This window comes from Grus americana, chromosome 1 (assembly GCF_028858705.1).
Source record: "Grus americana isolate bGruAme1 chromosome 1, bGruAme1.mat, whole genome shotgun sequence".
NCBI classification, from domain to species: domain Eukaryota; kingdom Metazoa; phylum Chordata; class Aves; order Gruiformes; family Gruidae; genus Grus; species Grus americana.
Genome location: NC_072852.1, coordinates 7,460,009 through 7,479,969, shown reverse-complemented (window position 1 = coordinate 7,479,969; position 19,961 = coordinate 7,460,009). Strand labels below are relative to the sequence as shown.

The window sequence follows — 19,961 nt, the reverse complement described above, 5'->3', positions numbered from 1 at the left end:
CTGAGGGTACACAAAAGAGTGTCTTGAAGATAGTCAGTTCTCCTGCTGTAGAGTCAGTTCTCCTGCTGCTAGTTCAGGTTGCCTCTCCAATTTCTTCTTCTCCTTGTCCTGCATTTGGGAGAGACCTAATCACCATGCAGAGGTACCTCTGGCTAAATAAGGGCTGACTTCCCCAGGTAGGAATTAGGTTGCAGAATATAACTCTGCAAATTACTTCTAAAACCCTTGTGTTCATGCCAGTGGTGAGACTATGGACAGACTGAAGTTTGAATTATGTCAGAAAGCTTTGAAAAAAAAGTGCCAGGAAGAAGCTCCTGCCTCAGTGATTTGTGCCGCAGGGTGATGGACAGCAGGACCAGCGCCAGACCAACAATGCTTAATGGATGAGCTGATGTGTCCCGCTCTGAAATCTAAAAAGTCAAACCAGAAGAAATCTTTTAACTGCTTTGCTTTTCTTTTTTAATGGCTTTAAGGTGACAATGTGGTGGTTTGGGGTTTTTTTTTGCAGAGACGAAGCAGGATTCAGACTAGCTATTTTGAGAAACCCTTTGAAATCAAACTAAACTAGCCTTTAAGCAATATCACTGTGCCGAAAGTTGCACTTTGAACCACTTGGTGTTTGCACAATATATTTGTCTGAGGCACTTACATGCCTAAACTGATATTATTATCTCAAAACTTCATACGGTTTAACACGTTTATCCTCACAGCATTCACGTGTGGTAGAAGGGGCTGTTACTTCCACTCCCCGAAGGAGGAGCAGAGGCATGGCGGCTGTGCCTGGTCTGTCCCTGAACGGGAACAGGGCACTGCCCCGCAGTTGCCCACGCTGTTGGAGCTTCTGACACGCTCCCCCGGGCTGGTTCACCCCGAGTCAGCCATCCTCCTGGCCAGTGCCTGGACACAGCTCAGTGCACAGCACCGATACAGACCTTTTTTATCTACTGATATAGATGTGATGAAAAAGGTCATTCATATCCACTGCCCAGAGTGGGAATAAGATACCTAAGCACACCTAGACAGCTTTCCCAGCAGGGACAGCGGGTTTGAAGGCTTATATATCAAGCCTAAGGCTCTCATGTCCCCAAGAATCCTCCTCCAAAGGCCCCTTCTGGTGTTCAGTGTTCAGGCCAATAAGTATTTCAAACACAGAGCGGATTACAGTTATCTTGTTATTGCAGTGCATCCTGGGGCATCCATCACTTTGAGCTCACTCCTTTACATGTGAACAAGAAAGAGATGGGGAAAAGACTCAGCGTGCCTTCCTTTCTGACCTGGAGGGGGCCTGGGCACACTGGGGATTCCCAAATTCCCCACCCCAACTCGCCCCATGGAGATCCAGGCACACTGCACTCCCGCTGCACAGAGGGAGGACTTCTACTCATTCCCAGAGGGACCACAGTGCTCCTTGGTGGACAACGCCAGAGGCCAGATTCCAGTACTTCTTTTACTTCTTTTACTTTTTCCAGTATTTCTTTTAACAGCTTACTGCATGAAGTAAGCATTGACTTGAGAAAAAAAAACAACCAAAAAACCAAACACAACCAATTAATCTTACCCAGAATTAATTAGGAAAGTATTCTTTTTCTGTGGGCAGGGAAATTACAAGACAAAATGATCTGAGACCACAATGTAAATCAATGACAGAATAAGATTTTCAGACCTGTGTGCTCTAACCACAAAAACAGCCTTGCAAGACTCTGGAGAGCTGCAGCTCCTGGTTCCTGTTACACATCGCTGGTAAACAGGCTGGAGTATTTTTCCACGGATAAAGAAACCTGTCCTGTACTTACTCTGCACCGCTAGATTTTTTAGCTTACAGAAGAACAATTCCTCTAGCGGAATACACTCAGTCTTCCCAGCACATCAGAGACAGCCTAATGAGCACCTACCACTGAGATACTACTTTTTCTACCATATGGCTCAGCTTCTGCTTTTCCCTCCTCCTCTTTTGAGCCGGGGGCTGTCTCCTCTGCCACCGTCCCAGCAGTGTACCGAAATTTAGAGCCAGCCAATCCTTTCTGACTCATTAACGGCCGATGGGTATTTGCAGTGGGCCTTCGATGTGTTAGAGGCATGCCATTATGTCATTTGCCTTGCCAGGGGCTGTCACACACCAGGAAAAGCAACCAAGCAATAAAATATACCCGCGCCTGCCTCCTGCTGTCATCCAAGGGCTTGTAACGTACAGACTGGCTTTTGGTGACCTATAGCAGAATATAAGTATCGAGTACAGTCAGTCGGTCCCCTCTGGGTTGTCTCTGGCACACTATGCTGCTGCAGTTTCGAGAGCGGTACGTCCACCTGTGTGACAAGGGAAACCTGTAGCAAAACACCTTGTGCAGGAAGAACACCTTGGATGAAGATATGCGCGAGTGGAGCGGGCTGAGAGCAGACACGCGGTCAGGAAAGAAGCTCAGCCACAGCTGATAACCTATTCTAGGACTATCACCTGGCCACATTTAACAGCATACTCTAATGAAAAGGATATTCAGGCCAGAGAGCAGCTCCAGACCTTCAGCTAAATGCACAGACAGCAGCCACATCAGTTGTTTTGGGTTTTTTTTTCTTTTGCCTTTGTTTTTTTGCCTGTGTTGTTGGGCAAACAGTTGCCTTTTTGCACTAAACCTTCGAACGCACACAGCCATGAAAGCACTAGCAAATTTCTCAAGTTAATTCAGCTCAGGTGGGGCCAGGATTAAAGGACAGACTGTTCAATGGCACCTCTCTCCAGCTCAGTGGGAAGTGCTGCCGGCAGTAGCCCTGCCCACTCCTGCCCGCTCCTGCCTGCTCCTGCCTGCAGGCAGCACTCCTCACTCCCACTCCAATATAAAGCAAATGTCCCCACACAGCAAGCAATGGTTTCTCCCCAAAATGCTCCCATATGCCGTTTCTAGGAGCTGCTGTGATTGTCCTGAGAGTGGCCACATCTCAATAGTGAGGAAAGTGACTCCAACCAACCATATCTAGATCCTGGGCGAAGAGGGTGCCAAATAAAACACCTTTCCCTGGGAAATTTGCTTTTTAATATATATTTCATCTGGCCTAAAGTATGACCCGGTATTCAGTGACAGAAATCTTACCTACATTTCCCTTGCCACCCTTCAAACTAGGCAAGACAGCATCAATATGAAGCAAAGTTACACAGCGAATCCAGCTGCAAAACCACCTGAAAAGAGCAGATTTAAAAGCTTCTGGCAGACAGTTTCCAGTCCCAAGAGGCAAAACGTCAAAAGCACTTTCTGTGAATGGTCCTGCACCATGCTTAGAGGGGAACAAGCGTTAATCGATGGAGCAGACCCTGGGCTGTGATGACATATATATTCCTGCAGATAACACTGGTGAGCAATCAGAGCAAGGTAATTTTGCTCCTCGCTGCTCAGCATCACTTAATTATGTTTATACTTCTCCTGTCCAGTGGCACTGGGTAACACGTCGCAACAGGGTGACTGTGAACTTTAGGACTGAGTACATCTAACACCACCATCACGACAAGGAGCTTCATAATGATGGCAGGATGGATACTTGCCTCCATTTCCTCCTAAAGGAATAACCCCTTTTCTGGAGCTGTAAGAGACTCACGACAGAGTTTTAATGGCAAAACCCCTAAGACAGAGATGAATAGCTGGATGAATTTTATTTTGCTAACTGGCTTTTAATGTTAAGAACATTTTTGCTTTGTAGGCTTACATAGGTCTTAAAATCTCAGCTCTCCTTCAGTGGATTTCAAATTGTATTTCTGACTTCTTTTTCATTACAATGAATTTTGGGGAGAGGTATCTTCTTTCCTTAAGGACATATGGACATTTAAATACTACATCTCACCCAAGGATGTCGGTGCTCCTTAGAATATCATCAGTTAGGGGTGAAGAAAATAGAATTACAGAGGGGTTAAATGCTACTAACCAACAGAATAATCAGACAGAATAAACACCAAACTCATCCAAACCATCTTCAATACTCTCATATAGAAAGCCTTTTATAGCTGAGCCAGGATCACACAGCCCCAAATGGCAAATTTGTCTTGGAGAAGGGAAAAGACGACATAAGTATTTGGGTGTCTGAACACACTTTTCCTCCAATTTAAGGGAAAAAATGGCCTTTACAGGCTAAGATATAACCATGTGGCATGAATCAGAATAAAATGAGCACATGTTCTATAAATGCATCAAAGAAAGACTTCAGCAGCAGCAGTATTTTCTTTCTCTACAAAATGCTTAAAAAAGTAAAAGTTTGGCTAGAACAGACCTAACCACTGTTTCAGAAAAAAAGAAAAACACAAAACCCTTAAGATTTATTTTCCATTGAATAATTTTCCAGGGAGAATGTTTAAAGCAGAAAACTATGACAAGAACTGCTGCAGTCCTATGAAAATAGTTTCTGTAAGAAGAAGTAACCACAGCACTACAAAAGGAAGTCAAAACAGGACTTCAAACAGCAACCTGTATTTCCATTTAAAAATCTAGGTTTTACACAACCCTGTTTAGAGTCCTGGCCCTCAGCCCAGCCACGGAAAACTGTATGAATCTCCCTGGCTTTAAAAATATGCCCTATGTAGAGTTTCTGGGGCAAGTACCAGACAAAATGTAAAGCAAGAGATCTTTTCTTTCACCATGAATATGAATGGAATGATAATGCTTCATCATCACCTGGCTTAATGGGTTCTTCTTCTAGAAGTTGTACACAGAGCCTCTTGACAAAACAATAAAAATGTAAGTGCAAGTTAGTGCAGTTAGTTGCATACAGACTCAACCAGAGTAACCTATCTGACTATACTACCTAGAACCGTGGTTGGAGCTGAGATATGAGCATGCTTGGGGAATTGAGCCTTTTTTTTTCTTTTTTTTTTTTCTTTTTTTTTTTCTTTTTTTTTTTTTTATTTTTTTTTTTTTTCCCCCCAGAAAATCCTGGACTGGAAAATTTGACTTCTGGCACACACTGATATGTAACGCTCATGAGCCTACCACTGTCCCCTTTGCCACAGTCTGTAAAACTTTCCTCCAGAAGAAAATTCAAGAAGGAAAACCAACTTTTAATAATGGTTTCATCATGTAAAAGAACGGACTTGTGAACACCAGTGTTAATTTTCCCTTTTGCTTCTATGCCATGTTATTTCACTTCAAAGCTTTCCAGGTTGTTACAAAAGTCCTCTTCTGTTTAAATGAGTGTAACCATTTAATCAGAATGCCTCCACATCGTGCCTGAGAGGGATCCTGCCATATCATAATGAATTCTCATACTGTGGCATATGTGGATTTAACATTTATTATCTGCCTTGCTGCAAACCCCCTTCCTCCTGAATTAAATGCCAGCTATTTAATTGATTTTAGTGCACCACAGCGTAAATTACCAGGTACCAAGAGATGCAGAACTAAATGTAAAAGACTCATTCAGTGACTATGCGAACATCAAGTAACCAGCAATAAAACTGGGCAAGGTATGAAAGGAATGAGATGGTTATCCAAATCCAACAAAATGGAGCGAAAATTGCTAGGGCTCTAAATAGCCACCTGCCTGCTGTTTGGAGAGAAAGGCCTCACTCCAGGTCTCAGGGAAGCGGTGATATTATACAGGATTACTGGCAGATATATATTGCTGCCCCATGAACTGCCTACACCAGACCAGGCTATACAATACAGGCATATACGCCCCCATGCCCAGCTGTAAGAGGGAGCCCTAACTGGGAGTTAGCGAAGGAACTGCTGGTGGGCTGAAGGAAGAAACTCAAGTCGATGCTGCCAAAATTTATCGCTGTAAAAAGCAATCAAGGCGCATACTCTCGCCCTAAGGATTTGGTACCGGCCCTTGCTGGAGACTGGACGTTACATCAAATAACCCTCAGAAAGTACTTGTTTACTGTACTCATCAGTGGAGGGAAATAATCAGATATGCTTGCATGATTTATGAGCCCTTCAAATCTTTCTGTAACTTTAAAGAATAAAACATTAAACCAAGGTTTATTTGGAATTTTGGCCAAACCTCATTTTCCTTATTGACAACAGTAGCTTTGCAACAACAGATATTTTAAAGAAAAAAAAAATCCATTTTCATCTGAGCTGTTCACATTTCTGTAAAAGCAAACAACATTATAATGCTATCTGTTCAAAGAAGTGTGGAAATGTTTCTCCATTATCTCTTTATTCCCAAGGCTACAAGGGGAAAAAAAAAATCACTCTCCATCAGATGTAGCATAGTGCTTTGATTAAGCAACAAAAAACTCCCCTCAGTGTTGCCTTGCTAATGAGTCCACACTGGGACACTTCAGACTAAGCTAACAATAATGAGTGCAAGGTTTGGAGCAAGGATGTTGACAATTGTCTACACCTGTTGAAAGTGATTTCCTATAAGTGGTTCTGTAAATCATCATGAGACAGTCTTTTATAGTCCCCAAGACAAAGAAAATTCTCACCATTCCTGTGCTGCTGGAGGAAGGCTGGACTGATGCCCATGGACGCCTGCTCCTAGCCATGGCTGAAGCCCTGACACAGAAAACAGCACAAGGAAGCCACAGGGCTGCTGTTCAGTACCATTCCCAGGAAAAGGTGCTGTGTTTGGAGGGGACATGGGGAACAGGAGCTACCGAAAGTCCTGCCATAGCCAGAAAAAAGAAGGAGAAAAAACAAGTGCTAAGGGCAGCTAGGACTATCCAATGAGCACATATCACACTTTTGGGATCATACACAATCCACACAATTACAAGTGTCTAAAAGTCATCCTGGAGATCACTCGGTGGTCTATCACTCTGTTACCAACAAATCTGCCCATGCCCTGATGTCTACCCCAACATTAACCTTTCCTAGGCTACTTATAACCTCTCACCCACTGGAAAAGGGGAGATACTCCTTCGTATTGAACACTCACCAGCGTAATCCAACTGATGTAATAATCTTTTTTCCTGAAGAAAAAGATGTGAAATTGATGCTGGATTAGGAACTGCTACCCAGTTCCCAGGGGCATGACGCCAGGGGTCAGTTTATTATGTGGTCAGCAGCTTGCAAAGCTCTAGCAGGAAAGTACTGAAGTACAGTGAGATTAACTCCTTTAGCCTTTAAACAGGGTGACCTGTGTTGTTCTGTCAATGTGCCTTCGAAGATTTTGATAAGGCATGATTTTATTTTAAGACACCTCTTTTTTGAGCTACACTGATAGACCATGCTCTGACTGCATTAAGTGCTAGAAACAGGCTGGAACCAAAACCTGAATTGCACATGCCCAAATAATAAGGGCAATTTAAAAATCTAACATCCCAGCTCTGCAGTTTGGGCCCATGTCTGCAGTATGTCCATGTTGAAGGTTGTGATGGGCCCAGGATTCATTTTCCTGAGCTCTTCTCCCACAATCGCAGTCTGGTGCTCCCAGTCGTGTCACACATGCTCAACCCTGTTGCTGCTGTCCCACTTTGCTTTCCACGTTCACCAGCTGGATCCATCCCTGGAGAGCTGTGCCTTCTATAGCACTCTCCCCTCAGTTCAAAAAACTCTTGTTCATAGAAGTATTAAAAGGGTTTTTTTCAACTACAGGGCATAGTTAGTGCCATTTCTTGTTCCACTGCAGACTCCCGAAGGCTGCTTTGCCCAAATCACTGATGCTTCACCCCAAAAGCTGTAAGGAAATGAAGTCTTCCTTAACTAGAGCCCCTAAGCCTCCGCTCAGCTGTGTCAAAGTCCAAGCAAAGCTCCCTTGGCACCTCACAAGCTCCTTCCTGGCATGCCCCAATGTGCATCAGCCTTCCTGGTGCTGTAGTTCTTAAGTAGCATTTGTGGAAAAAACCAAACCAAAACAAAAAACCACACCAAAAAAGTGGACAATTTACCCAATAACTGATTAATATAAAATTCATGTATATTTGCTTGACCAGGAATTGGGAACAAGTCTTTCCCTGGCCATCCATTAAGTGTCCTAGGCAATAAACGTCCTGAGATCCATCTGCCATGTACATCTACCTCAAATCTTATTCCTGTGCACGAGGAGGGGCTGGAAGCACGGGATCCAAGGCTTTCAACAGAGAACTAGTGTATTTTCAATGGGTGCTGGGCACTACTTTCCGCCGGCCCTTTTGAGACACCTCATCTGAGCTAGGGATATTGGAAATAAAGAGCAGAGTCTATGGGTGTGCAGCTGATCTCTCATCCTGTACCCCGAAACGAACTGAATCCCCTGGGCCACAGGCATCAGCTCCAGTGTTCTTCATTACTACTGGTGGTGTTTCTCCTGTTACCATTACTAATAATTACAATAACACCATCTGCAGAAAATGGTGATTCTGAGGGGCTTCTCTCAGGTGCTTGGACATAAGTATTTTTGCTGGTGAAGAACACATCTTGCTTTTATCATTCATATAAATCCCATTGTGAATGCAGAGACATTTACGCATCTTGCTTTTATCATTCATATAAATCCCATTGTGTTTGCAGAGATATTTCCTTCTGTCTTTTGCATAATGCTTTACAGGCACAAAAAAACCCCCACGTATGGGAATAAATCTCATTGAAGGAATGCGATGCGGCAGATCTATGTTTTGCTTTAATTAGCATCCTGATGTGATAGCGGTTTGGCGTGTGTATCACTGTTTTGTAACACAGTGCGTCCTTGCTAGGCTCCTTAAGGAACCTGGCAAACACGGCACTTCCCTCCATTGTCTGTTGTTTTTCTTGGAGGCTGAATATTTTCATTGAAATGTCACTTGCACACCCCATCCATGCTTGGCTGCTCTTGGAGTGTGCTCAGGCATTGGGCGTTCAAAAAACAAAAGGAATTTAGCACTTAATTATGGCTTAGTGCTTTGCTTACTTATTTGCAAAACATACAGGTGAAAGGCAAAATCACAAGTGGTGTAGTTCAGGTAATAATAACAACTTCTGCAGATTTTACTGCAGGTAGGTACCTGCCTGTTTGAGCTGCCTCCCAAGCCGTTACAGGGTTGTAAGGCGCTTGCATGTGGTGGGGCAGAGCTGATAAACAGCAGGAACGGGGCACTGGGACTCTGAGCCTGCAAACTTCTGGGCAGGGTTCTCCTCGGTGCGTGACTTGCACCAGGCAGGAAAGAGCTCCCGTCATCCTGGCTTTTCTGTGATGGAAATCATCTGAATAATATGATACCAAGCTGGAAAAAACTCAAGGTCGGGGTTTAGGCTCAGTTTGGACTGGGTATTTTTGCAAATGTAGGGAGAAGCATTTCGAGGCTGGCTGAACTGGGCTGCTCACCCTAAAAACTTGTTCTCAGTAGAGACGTCAAAGCCTGGAAAGACCTTACGCAGGGGAAATACTCCGTTTTCTGTGGAGAATCAGAAACAATAGCTGATAGGATCCAGGTAAAGCAGCACTCCTGCCAAGAGGATCAGACCCACTCTTCGGGAGCACAGCCCCTCAAAGAGGTGGAAAGCTATACCAGCCTGGCAGTAAGGTTTTCATTTTCTTTAAGCAGATCTTGGTATTAATAAGAATTCTTCTGGATTTGGCAGTATTCTTGACTGCAAAAAAAAAGTCCAGAGAAACTCAGAGGTGGATGTACAAGTTCGATCATTACTTACCTAGCTACATGTTTTCCAGGGCCTGCCCCTGTAACCTTTCTCCATTTGAATAGTCTCCTTACCTTCAGGAGGAATTAGAGAAATAAAACTTCCAGCACAGCAAGTTAAAATTGCAGTCTGGAAGACTTAGTTATTAGGAAATGCTCCGTACCCGCAAGGATGTTAAGCAATGGTGTTGGTTCCCCGGGGAGCGTATGACTGGAGATTTTTAAGAACTGGTTAGAAAAACATCTGCTAAGGCTGATCGGCCGGTACAGGCAGCATATCCTGCCCTGGGACAGGCAGTTGAATTCCATAAGTTTTGGAGGTGCCTTGTAGATCTATTTTTAGCCTGTTTTCCAAAGGCAGTTGAGGCAATGGCTCTCCATCCCAAGTCTGCCAGCCCCTAGTAACTTCTGACCCATTGGGTGAACTTCAACCAACTTTGACAGAAGAGTGGAGATACCAAAAATACTAAGTTCCTACATAGTTTAAGCCAGTATGGGTGAATAAAGGAGAACAAGGAAATTAATGTCTTAATTGATTTTTGACATGGCCCCATATCCTTTCAGAGAGGCAACAGCCCCAGCTCCTGGGGCTGTGACTAGCACAGGGTGCGCACAAACCTGCAGGAAACTACTGATGCTTCAGTGCAGGCAAACAGTATGGATGAAGTCAGAGTTGAGCTTGGGGAATCTGCTCTGACCTGCCCAGGCAGTATGTTCAGAAAGACTGTTTGCAAACGGTCCTGTAACACTCAGACAGAAAAGACGTGTTTATAAATCCATTTTTATGAATCATTTTCCAGCATGCAGAAAATGAATCATCAATATCCAAAGAGGCTGATTGTGTCAATGAAATATTAGTATCTGACAATACTAACCACAACTGGTTATCAGGATATTTCCCTATACTTATGAGGTGAAGTAAGGCAGATAGCTTAGAAGCCCTGAGGAGAAGGACTTGGGGGTGTTAGTGGACAAGAGGTGCAACATGACCCAGCAACGTACGCCTGCAGCCCAGAAAGCCAACCATACCCTGGGCTGCGTCAAAATAAGTCTGACCAGCAGGTCAATGGAGGTGATTCTGCCCCTCTACTCTGCTCTTGTGAGACCCCACCTGGAGTACTGCATCCAGCTCTGGGGTTCCAAGTACAGGAGAGACATGGAGCTGCTGGAGTGAGTCCAGAGGAGGCCACGAAGCTGATTGGAGGGCTGGAGCACCTCTCCTATGAGGACAGGCTGAGAGAGTTGGGGTTGTTCAGCCTGGAGAAGAGAAAGCTTCAGGGACAACTTATTAAGGCCTTTCAATATGTAAAGAGGGCTTATAAGAAGGATGGAGAAGGACTTTTGAACAGGACCTGCAGTGACAGGGACAAGGGGCAACAGTTTTAAACTGAAGGAGTGTAGGTTTAGATTGGACATCAGGAAGAGATTTTTTATGATGAGGGTGGTGAGGCACTGGCACAGGTTGCCCAGAGAAGCTGTGGATGCCCCATCCCTGGAAGTGTTCAAGGCCAGGTTGGATGGGGCTTTGGGCAACCTGGTCTAGTGGAGGGTGTCCCTGCCCATGGCAGGGGGTTGGAACTAGATGGGCTTTGAGGTCCGTTCTAACCCAAACCAGTCTGTGATTCTATGATTGTAAATCCACGTTTGGAAAGGAGTAGGTGTTTTCTTGGTTTGAAAGCACATCATCCTAATGGAAATATGACAAAACCTAATCGCTCTACAGTACTTTTCTATAGTGCCTGAAAAATTTTAGCAGAATCATCACAGGAGAGGCAACGAGTATCATACATCTGTATTCTGCTTTGCAGCTGCACTGCTAACTCCACCTCATACCAAAGCTGAGCAATACTGCTTGGAGCAAAAGACAGCACAGTGTTGTCTACAACCTTGCCAAACTTAGAGTTATTGGGCTGGAATATCTTACATTTTGGGAAAATAAATAAAGAAAAAATGGTCCAGTAATTTTTAAGGAACAGATTAATGCTTTGAGACAGCACATGAAATTCTGAGTTGTCAAATCTGTGAATCTCCAAGCAGGACTTCTGGTCTACCTTGCACTAAGAGGATTTTGACAGTTTGAACAGTTTTATGATGCCTTGTATAAAAAGTATGTAAAAACAAGGTGGTGAAATCAAAGCCAGAGATCAGATTTCCCCATGGACATGCCAGGAAACACACACGACAGATTCACAAACAGCTACATAACCCTGAGAAGAGCTCCCAGAGGGACTGGTAGGAATAAATTAAGTGTCAAGTAGACACGGACAGCTGCCTCTTCACTTCCCTTCCTATCAAGTCCAGCACAGACACTGCCACCTGTGCTTGCCCATATCTTTGACAAAATAAAGGATATGCAATATTTATCCTTTAAGTTGGCCTGCTAGCAAGCATGGCTTTCAAGTAAAAGTAAATGTAACAGAGAGCAAACATACACAGGGAGGCTTGGTCTACCTCCAAAAACCTCCCACAGAGGTGGTCTGAGATGCTCAGGGGCTGTAATGTGGATTTTCCACAACATTGAAAGGAATACTCTAACGGCTGCTAATGAAAATACTGCAACAAAAAATTTCCCTTGGGAAACATTAGTTAGTGCCCACGTAGCAAGCAATGAGCCAGGGCAAAGGACACAGGGATTTGAGATTTGTTGTGCTCATGATACTGATCTTCAAGTGGCCCTAATTTTACCCCCTCTCTCTCATTTTTTTTTTTTTTAATAATCTCAGTGCTGCTTCCTGAAAGCTGCTTGATCAGAACCCCTTCTACTTCATTTCAAACCCCAGTTTTAAATGTAGGCAACTATTGTCTTATCTAGGAGAAATACTCAAAAATCAGAAACTAAAAAACCCACAAGGAATCTAATAACAAATAGGACAGACATGTAAACAAATAGACACCCCATGCTGTGCAATGCTTCGCATCAACAAGTTGATGTTACCCTGGAAACAAGAGATTATCTGTGCATGCCTTCTCCCAGACAGAAACTGGGAAAGGAGGTGTGCAGAATTGATTTTGATTCTTCAGACTTTGCAGAGTTGACACCCAACTATTGATGCCAATCTATCCCAATCCCAACTATTGATGAAAATTCCGAGGCAGTGCAGAGGTTGCACCATCCTTAATGCAACGTCCACAGCAATGACAGTGAGTAACTGGCCATGGTGTCCTCTCCACCTTGGCATAACACAACCCTTTTACACGAAAGCGCAGAAAGGCTACTCCCTGGAAATAGCCTGTGCAGAGCAGAGGACAACACAGCCTTGTCTGATTCACAGCAGCGAGGAGGGACAACAGCAATGGCTTGGTACAACATCAACTGATTCTAATAAAATTAAATTAAGCTAACGTGTTGTATCCCATAGCTGAGGCAGATTAAGAGCATGGACACACATGAGGCTTGTCACACGGGCTCTCTGCGTGAGTGGGAGTTTGTTATGGTGCTGTCCCTTGATTGCATTAGAGTGCGTGCCCATATTCAGATAACATGTCCCTGAGGTTTCTGAGGATTTTTCCCGCTTTTTCTTAACAGAAATGATAAAAAGCATTGATCCTGCTCCCTGGCAGATTCAGTTCAATGCATTTGTACACAAGATATCTTGGTCTACCTCATAACACCAGCCACAGCTCTTTGTCGGGGCTGTCCCGAATGCTGCGGATGGGTTCCTGGCTGCTGACTTCAGCCAGGTATCTCACCCTGCAGGGTGTCAGTGAAGCTGTGTCTCTCTGGAACAACTAAATGCTTGGCCCTTGGAAAGTTAGTTGGCTGGGTTTACAAACACAAATATATCTGTTACAGAAAGGATAATTCCCTAGTAAATGTTGAATTGTGAGCAAGTAGAAATTTATACTAATATATATTCAGTGTCACCTATGATTACAGACCTATACTTCAGATAACCCAATAATCTGGATGTAAGAAATTTAGAAAAGTGAGGGTTACACTACATTAAAGAAGCTAATAATAAATAGGAGTAATATTGATTTATTTTTTTCTAAAGAGATTGAACAAAAATAAGGATTTGTAAAACAACTGATCGAGAAATTGTTACTTCCCACAACCACAACTGTGATTTGTTGGAATTTGTACAATACTGATATTCCTGTGCAAGTCCTTTTGCAGCACTCTGGGCTGAAATGTAGGGCTACAAGAACAGATTAAAAATGTACAGGGCACTATTCTTGCCATACTGCCAGCAGAACAGCTTTTAAGGACGTCTCCATGCCCTATACCTGGACATTGCCAACAGACAAAGGACCAGCAGAGTCCCCAGGGGCTTTCTGTGGGGTATTTAACCCCAGAGCTGCCTCTATCAGATGCTCCAGGCTTCCCCATGGCACATCTGGCTCTTCCCAGCCATGATTTATCCCTCTGCCCTGTCTGCTTGCTCTGCTCACATTTGAGGTGACCTCATAATTGAAAAAAAGAGAGACTAGAGCTGGTAAGGGGAAATTTTAACTTCAAATCATGGTTTTTAATTGATTTCAGAAAGAAGAAAAAAAAAAAAAGGCAGTATGAGCATCTGCCTGTCACTTCCCTCCTCCCTGCCAGGTGGATGTGATGGGAGGTCCAGGCCAGCCACAGCATATCATGTACCTGAGAGGATCCTGATCTTCTCAGGCTCAGAGGAGGGGAAGTGGAGAAGAAGAGGGGCTCTGGTGAGAGAGACATGTCAAGGAACAATGGTATGAGCTACTGCTGCTGCTGAGACAGGGATGACGCTTTCTTGCAAATCCAGCACCCATGCACATGGTGGCATCTCAGGTCACCTCTCACTCAGTACAGACCAGGTATCTGCTGAGTCACAAAGAACTAAACAGTGGCAACTCCACACACAGGGAGCCAGTTCTGATCCCCTTAACATCTCTTCTTCACTCCGGTTTGATTTGGGTGAGACTATTCACAAAACACCTTAGCTCCCAATTTCACAACCACCCAGCCCATCATGCCTGGAGATTCATTTTTAACCACCTGCCGAGGATTTTTCAGACTACAGCACCCAAGACAAATACCTCCCACATATCCCATTTTTAGGTTAAAGAACAAAAGCAGAACAAGAAGAATTGGCAATTTTGAAACTTCATTAGGTTCAGTACTTACAATTGCATGACCAGATATAAATGGTTCGGACTCTCATAGATGTCTTCCAGGGCAACTATATTTTCATGCTTGATCCTGAAAAACGATAAGACAAGATGAAATAGTGATTCTTATTTTTTAAGTGGCTGCAAAACATAAAGCTATATTTAGTTAGATGCTTGTCAGTGCTCTATTCAACATCATAAAATACGATTTTGACCAAAGTAAACAGTCAGGAGTGCTTCACAGCCCAGAATACTGTTATTACTCACAGAAAATTCCTTCAATCCGCTCTGAAGCCAAACTATTTAAGGGCTAAGTATTTGGGGCATTAGAGGTTTACAGTTCCCAGGTCAGATGAATGAAGGTTGGAGGCTGAAGTCTCAGAACAGCAGCAAAGCATGGTGCGAGAGGGGGTGACGGCAGCAGGGTACGGGTGGGGAGAAGGCAGGGGTTTGCCCCCGCACAGAAGCTGACACAGGTAGGCAACAGCCATATGACAGCCCCACGCTTCTTCCCACCAAATTCACCCTGCTCCGATGTCACACCTGCTCTGGACACCCGAATTTCCCTGCAGCGTTATTAAGCACCGCACGCTTTCTGTGCAATGACTCCAAGCATCTTCATGAGTTTTCTACACACTCATCAATCCCACCGATCATTCCCACTAAGCGTCTTGTCAAAATGTTAACTTTAAAGAGAAAAATCATCTCTACAAGCATCCACCTAATTAACTATGCAGAGCAATGTCTCTCTGGGTTTGCTCCTTAAATGCTTACAAATAATTTACAAAGGATACATTTAACTTGTGCAAACCCTAAAGAGACTACCAGTACAACTCCAGAGGCAGAATATTAATTACACCAATTTCAGACAATCATTTTAAGAGCAAAAGAAAGCTGGGAAACACTAAGCACGAACCACTCATTAAACAACAGATGCACACATTCAGAAAGTAAGTGAAAGTGCATTATCAGCAAACGCAAAACTTTCTACATGTTTCAAGGTTCAAGTAGCTTAATTAAGATGCTTAATCATGTGTCAGAGCCTCATCCTCAACATTTGCAAGTGCCCTAACATCTCTGTGAAGATGCTGAGAGCAGAAGGTCCCCTGCGCCTGGCAGGATCTTTCCCGTAAGAATGCAGACTAATCCAATTTCCTCTGAATTCACTGGAAAGATTACAACTGACCTGATTTTACACCCATAATCAGTCATCAAAAGCTGCATTCATATAAGGACCTTCACACACAGGAAATTTAACATCAACAATAAGTGAACTCAAACATAACGCACTACAGGGTGTCAGAGCAACAAATACATGAGTAGGCTCCTCGCTCTACATAAATACCGGGAAAATCCCATGATATTTTAGCAAAATTTCCAGGTAGACTGCATCACAAATTAAGTTCTTAATACTGACAACAGGAAACCAGCACACCGCCCACTTGGCTTCACACAGCCAAGGTTTGGAAACCTTTATTTGGCTGTGCAGGTCTAGTGCCTGGTCCTTCCGGGTGACAGTGAGGGAAAGGGTGTTTTGCCTTGCTAGTTGTTAGTTGAAGGTACACTAGGATCCTAAATGATGTTTCAAGCAAATAGTGACTTTTAATGGAAATTATTATATGTATTTATACATTTTCTTGTGTGCACACGCACATCCATGTAATCATTTGTGTACCTCATACCATCACAATCAAGAAGGCAGTTTTAATACAAATAATCTACTACAGCATTATCTGTTTAAAGCTTCCAACTTAGTCTGCCATACAGTTTTTACCGTGCACATATTAATGCTTTGCATTTCTATTTTTGAGAACCTCAGAGGTTCTCCAAACCAACCCAACCCCCTCTGAGACAGCTGCCAGCAGCACCTAACTGTCCCACACACGGCTAGTGGGTGGGTTACCCACAAAGACGAACAGCCAGGGGAGGCAGAGGCCAGAGAAGAGCTCATCAGACATGCAACGCTGCACGCTGAGGGTTGCCGCAGGACCCTCTTCTCTTTCTGATTTGCAAACCAAATGGGCACAGCACTGCTGGGCTCTCTGAAGGCGGATAAACTTGCTCATTTTTAAAATGAAGGGGGAAGAAAGGGTTTAGTCCTCCCACGGTGGAGTCCTCTGTATTGAGACAATCTGCCCCTCTTTGAAATCAGATGCAGGACATGAGCATGTGGGATTCAAGGAGAGAGCAAAAATAAAGTGTAGGCTGGAAGGAGGCAGCAGAAGAAGGTGAATCACCCCCAAAGTACAAAGGGAGTCACCCCCATAGGGATGAGGGTATTTGGAAGAAGATGTCCCTTTGGGAGGTGATGCCGGCACACCAACCACCCCAACCACTGGTGGCTGCTGCACTCAAGGAGCTTTCTGAGATGGGAAGAAGGCATTTTTTCCCCCACTTTCTCTCAGTCTCCCCAAGACCAGCAAGGCCTTAATCACGGAGTTATGCATTGCTTAATATTCTTGGTGAAGTGCACATCGCACGCCTGCAAATGAAACAACTTGTCCCCCATAGCATTTCGCTATTCAGATGGACTCTCAAATGACAAGCTATTTAAAGGAAAATGGAATTAAAAATTAAAAAAAAAAATAAAAATCAATGGAAATCACTTGGGGAGAAACCTATGGTTTAGCTCAAGTTGCAGATTGTTACTGAAGCTGGACCAAAGCATCTGTGGGCTTCCCAGCAGAGGTCACTGCAGCCAGCAGCTCCTCTGCTGTTCACTCCACCCACAGAAATTACCGTGCTCCTTTCTTCACTTTAAAGCATGGGCAAGCAATCGCCTCCAGCCCTGATACACAATAATTAACCTTTCAAGGCTGAATCCTTTTCATCACAATAACACCCCAAGGTTTCGGAAATCAGGCGCAGTATCGTTGCAGCATTTTGTCAATACCACAAAGGCCAATGGGGTTTTGGGACAAGGGTGTCCCACGCCTCTGCAAGCAGATCCGACAGTGCCAGATGTGTGGGTAACAGCCAAACAGACACTTCTGGCCTGCACAGATGCTCAGGTACATCGAGAGCCGAGGAAAGCACTGTGCAGCGGCAGCTATTTGATGGTCACGGATCAAGAGGGATTGGGGAATGGCTTAATTAACTCTGCTTTTATCCCCCTCTAGAAGCGCTGAGTGAATCTCAAAAGTTCAGAGGATTCATTCTGCTAAGCCTCCAAATTCCTCCACGCAGCCCCACTGGTGATCTCGCTTAGCAGAAATACTCACCGGACTACCTGATCTCCTCAAGACCTGCCAGGATTTATTTTTTTAAAAGGCACTGCTTTCAGTTTACCGAAGGGGAAGTGGCATGCAGAAAAGCTAGAAGTTTTTCTGTAATCACAGGAGAGGAGGGAGCAGAGGGGGCCAAAAAACCCAGATCCCCAGAGTATTCTCTTAACCAATGGGCCATTTTATTCCAATCCCTTCTCCTTCCCATCTCAGTGAGAGGATCTTAACCCCACTTCTCCGCAGCCTTTTTCTTCCCTCTGCCCTCCCTCCCTGGCCTCCCTCCTTCCCAACTTCCAGTGTGGGTCCCATACTTCTACAGATAAACCTGCCCTGGATTAGCTCTGCGCAAAGCAATGCATCAATGCTGTTGGGGTACGTGATGGTGCAACATTATGGCGGTACCAGAGGGGACATGGACATGGACTGGGGTGACACCAGTTCCTGTTAATTATTTTCAAAGAAAGAAAAAAAGCCCCGAAAGTGAACATGAAAACATGGGCTTGGTTAAAGCAAATTGCATCAGATTACATAAATTGTTATGAACAAGGAAGCATCCAGCTAAGGAAATGTCCCTTACCACCCTTTTAACCTCCCCTTCATCACACTTGCTGTTTTCCCTGATGTTCTCCCTCCTTCCTGGCAAACCCCAGGCGCTGCTCACATCTCCCACACCCTGATCTGTGACACCTCCAGCCACTGCTGCTTTGGTCATTTTCAGGACTATTCTGAGGCCATTTGACAGAAAGAAGATGTCTAGAAATAAAAATACAAATAAAGAGAGGCCAATACTTTAACCAATTCACTCAGGACTCTTCACTGTACGAGGCCCATGAGATGCTGCAATCCAGGGGACAAAGAAGAGGAAAATAAATATAGAAGTGACAATCAAGGAAATTTAAGTATATAAAAAAACATGAAGAGTGATTAATCCTGGTAAGAAACTATGAAAAGAAAGGATGGATTCACCATTTTCAGAGCAATGCTGGTTTGGATGCTGTGCCGCAGGCATGATGCAAATGTGCAAAATTATCAAGTTTCCTCTCCAGCCTTTCAGGTCTGCGATTCTGCCCATGTGCTGTTACAAAGGTGTCAGCAACACAAATGAATGGAGGTAATGTTGCACCTGAGCAATATTTTAACATATGAGCAAATTGCCAGCCAAGACTTAAAGAAGCAAACTGAACTGGGTAACCAACAACTTCAGGTGACTTTTCCGAGCATGGCAGCTGTGCAAACAAGAGCTGATGGGAAAGTGTTTGATCTGCTGCAGAGCCCCAAGCACAGACTGGTCCCCTTTGCTTGCTGTGGAGTCGTTGCCCAAGAGTGTTGATTGATAGGGAAATTGTCATTTTTCCCTGACTGCTACAGCACCCGGTGCTGTTGAAATACAGAAATGTCTGCCTCTGAAGGAGGTGAAACTTGTCCCCGAAACAAGACCTGACTTGACTAGGAGTGGCATTTGGCCCTGCATGACAGTTTTCATCGTGCCAAACTGGGTGTGCTGCGATGCTGGAGCAGTGATGAGTATGCGGCGTGGCACTCCAGTGATGCTAAAATCCACCTTTACCATGGGCCAGAACGGAGCCGCCACATCTTCCTCACTGCCACCAGAAGGGCACAAGTCCCATAGGATCACAACTAGCCCTAATGAGTAAAACTCACTTTAACATTCGCAAAAACCCCCAAAATTTAAAAAAAAATAAAATCAATATATTCCATGGGCTTTGGCTGGAGATTGCTTTTAAGAAGCAAAGGATTAAAATATGAAAGTTGATGTACAATAAGGGAAACTAATTCTTTCATGACTGAGCTTCCTGCACATCTCTGCTGGCTCGTGAATATCCCAGAGGCCAAAGTACAGAAAGACAAGTGGTTGCATATTGCCACAGATCATTAATTAGAGGGGTAGCACTCTGTATGGATAAAAGCAGAGGACTCAGATTTTGCTGTTGCTTTGACTGCTGAGCTGCCCGGAGAGCAAGTTAAATATCCCAGCTGCAAAAGCATGCTATAAACTATGATTGAATCACTTATATTAACATCTATCATATTTAACACTGAAAACTAGGATCAGTTAGAAGAATGCTGTGAAAAAATCTTGGGCAAACACGAGAGCCATTTAAGTAGGGCAGATTCCTTCT

At 44.1% G+C, this 19,961-nt stretch overlaps 1 protein-coding gene across 4 annotated transcripts in view; it reads right to left on the bottom strand.

Annotated features, from left to right (window-relative positions):
• Nucleotides 1–19,961, bottom strand: part of CAMK1D (calcium/calmodulin dependent protein kinase ID) — a 235,478-nt gene that overhangs the window by 81,907 nt on the left and 133,610 nt on the right. For all 4 annotated transcript variants that reach the window (XM_054835918.1, XM_054835927.1, XM_054835937.1 and 1 more), the window contains exon 3: nt 14,613–14,687. In XM_054835918.1, the coding sequence (XP_054691893.1) occupies nt 14,613–14,687 (75 nt within the window). The remainder of the gene's footprint in view (nt 1–14,612; nt 14,688–19,961) is intronic.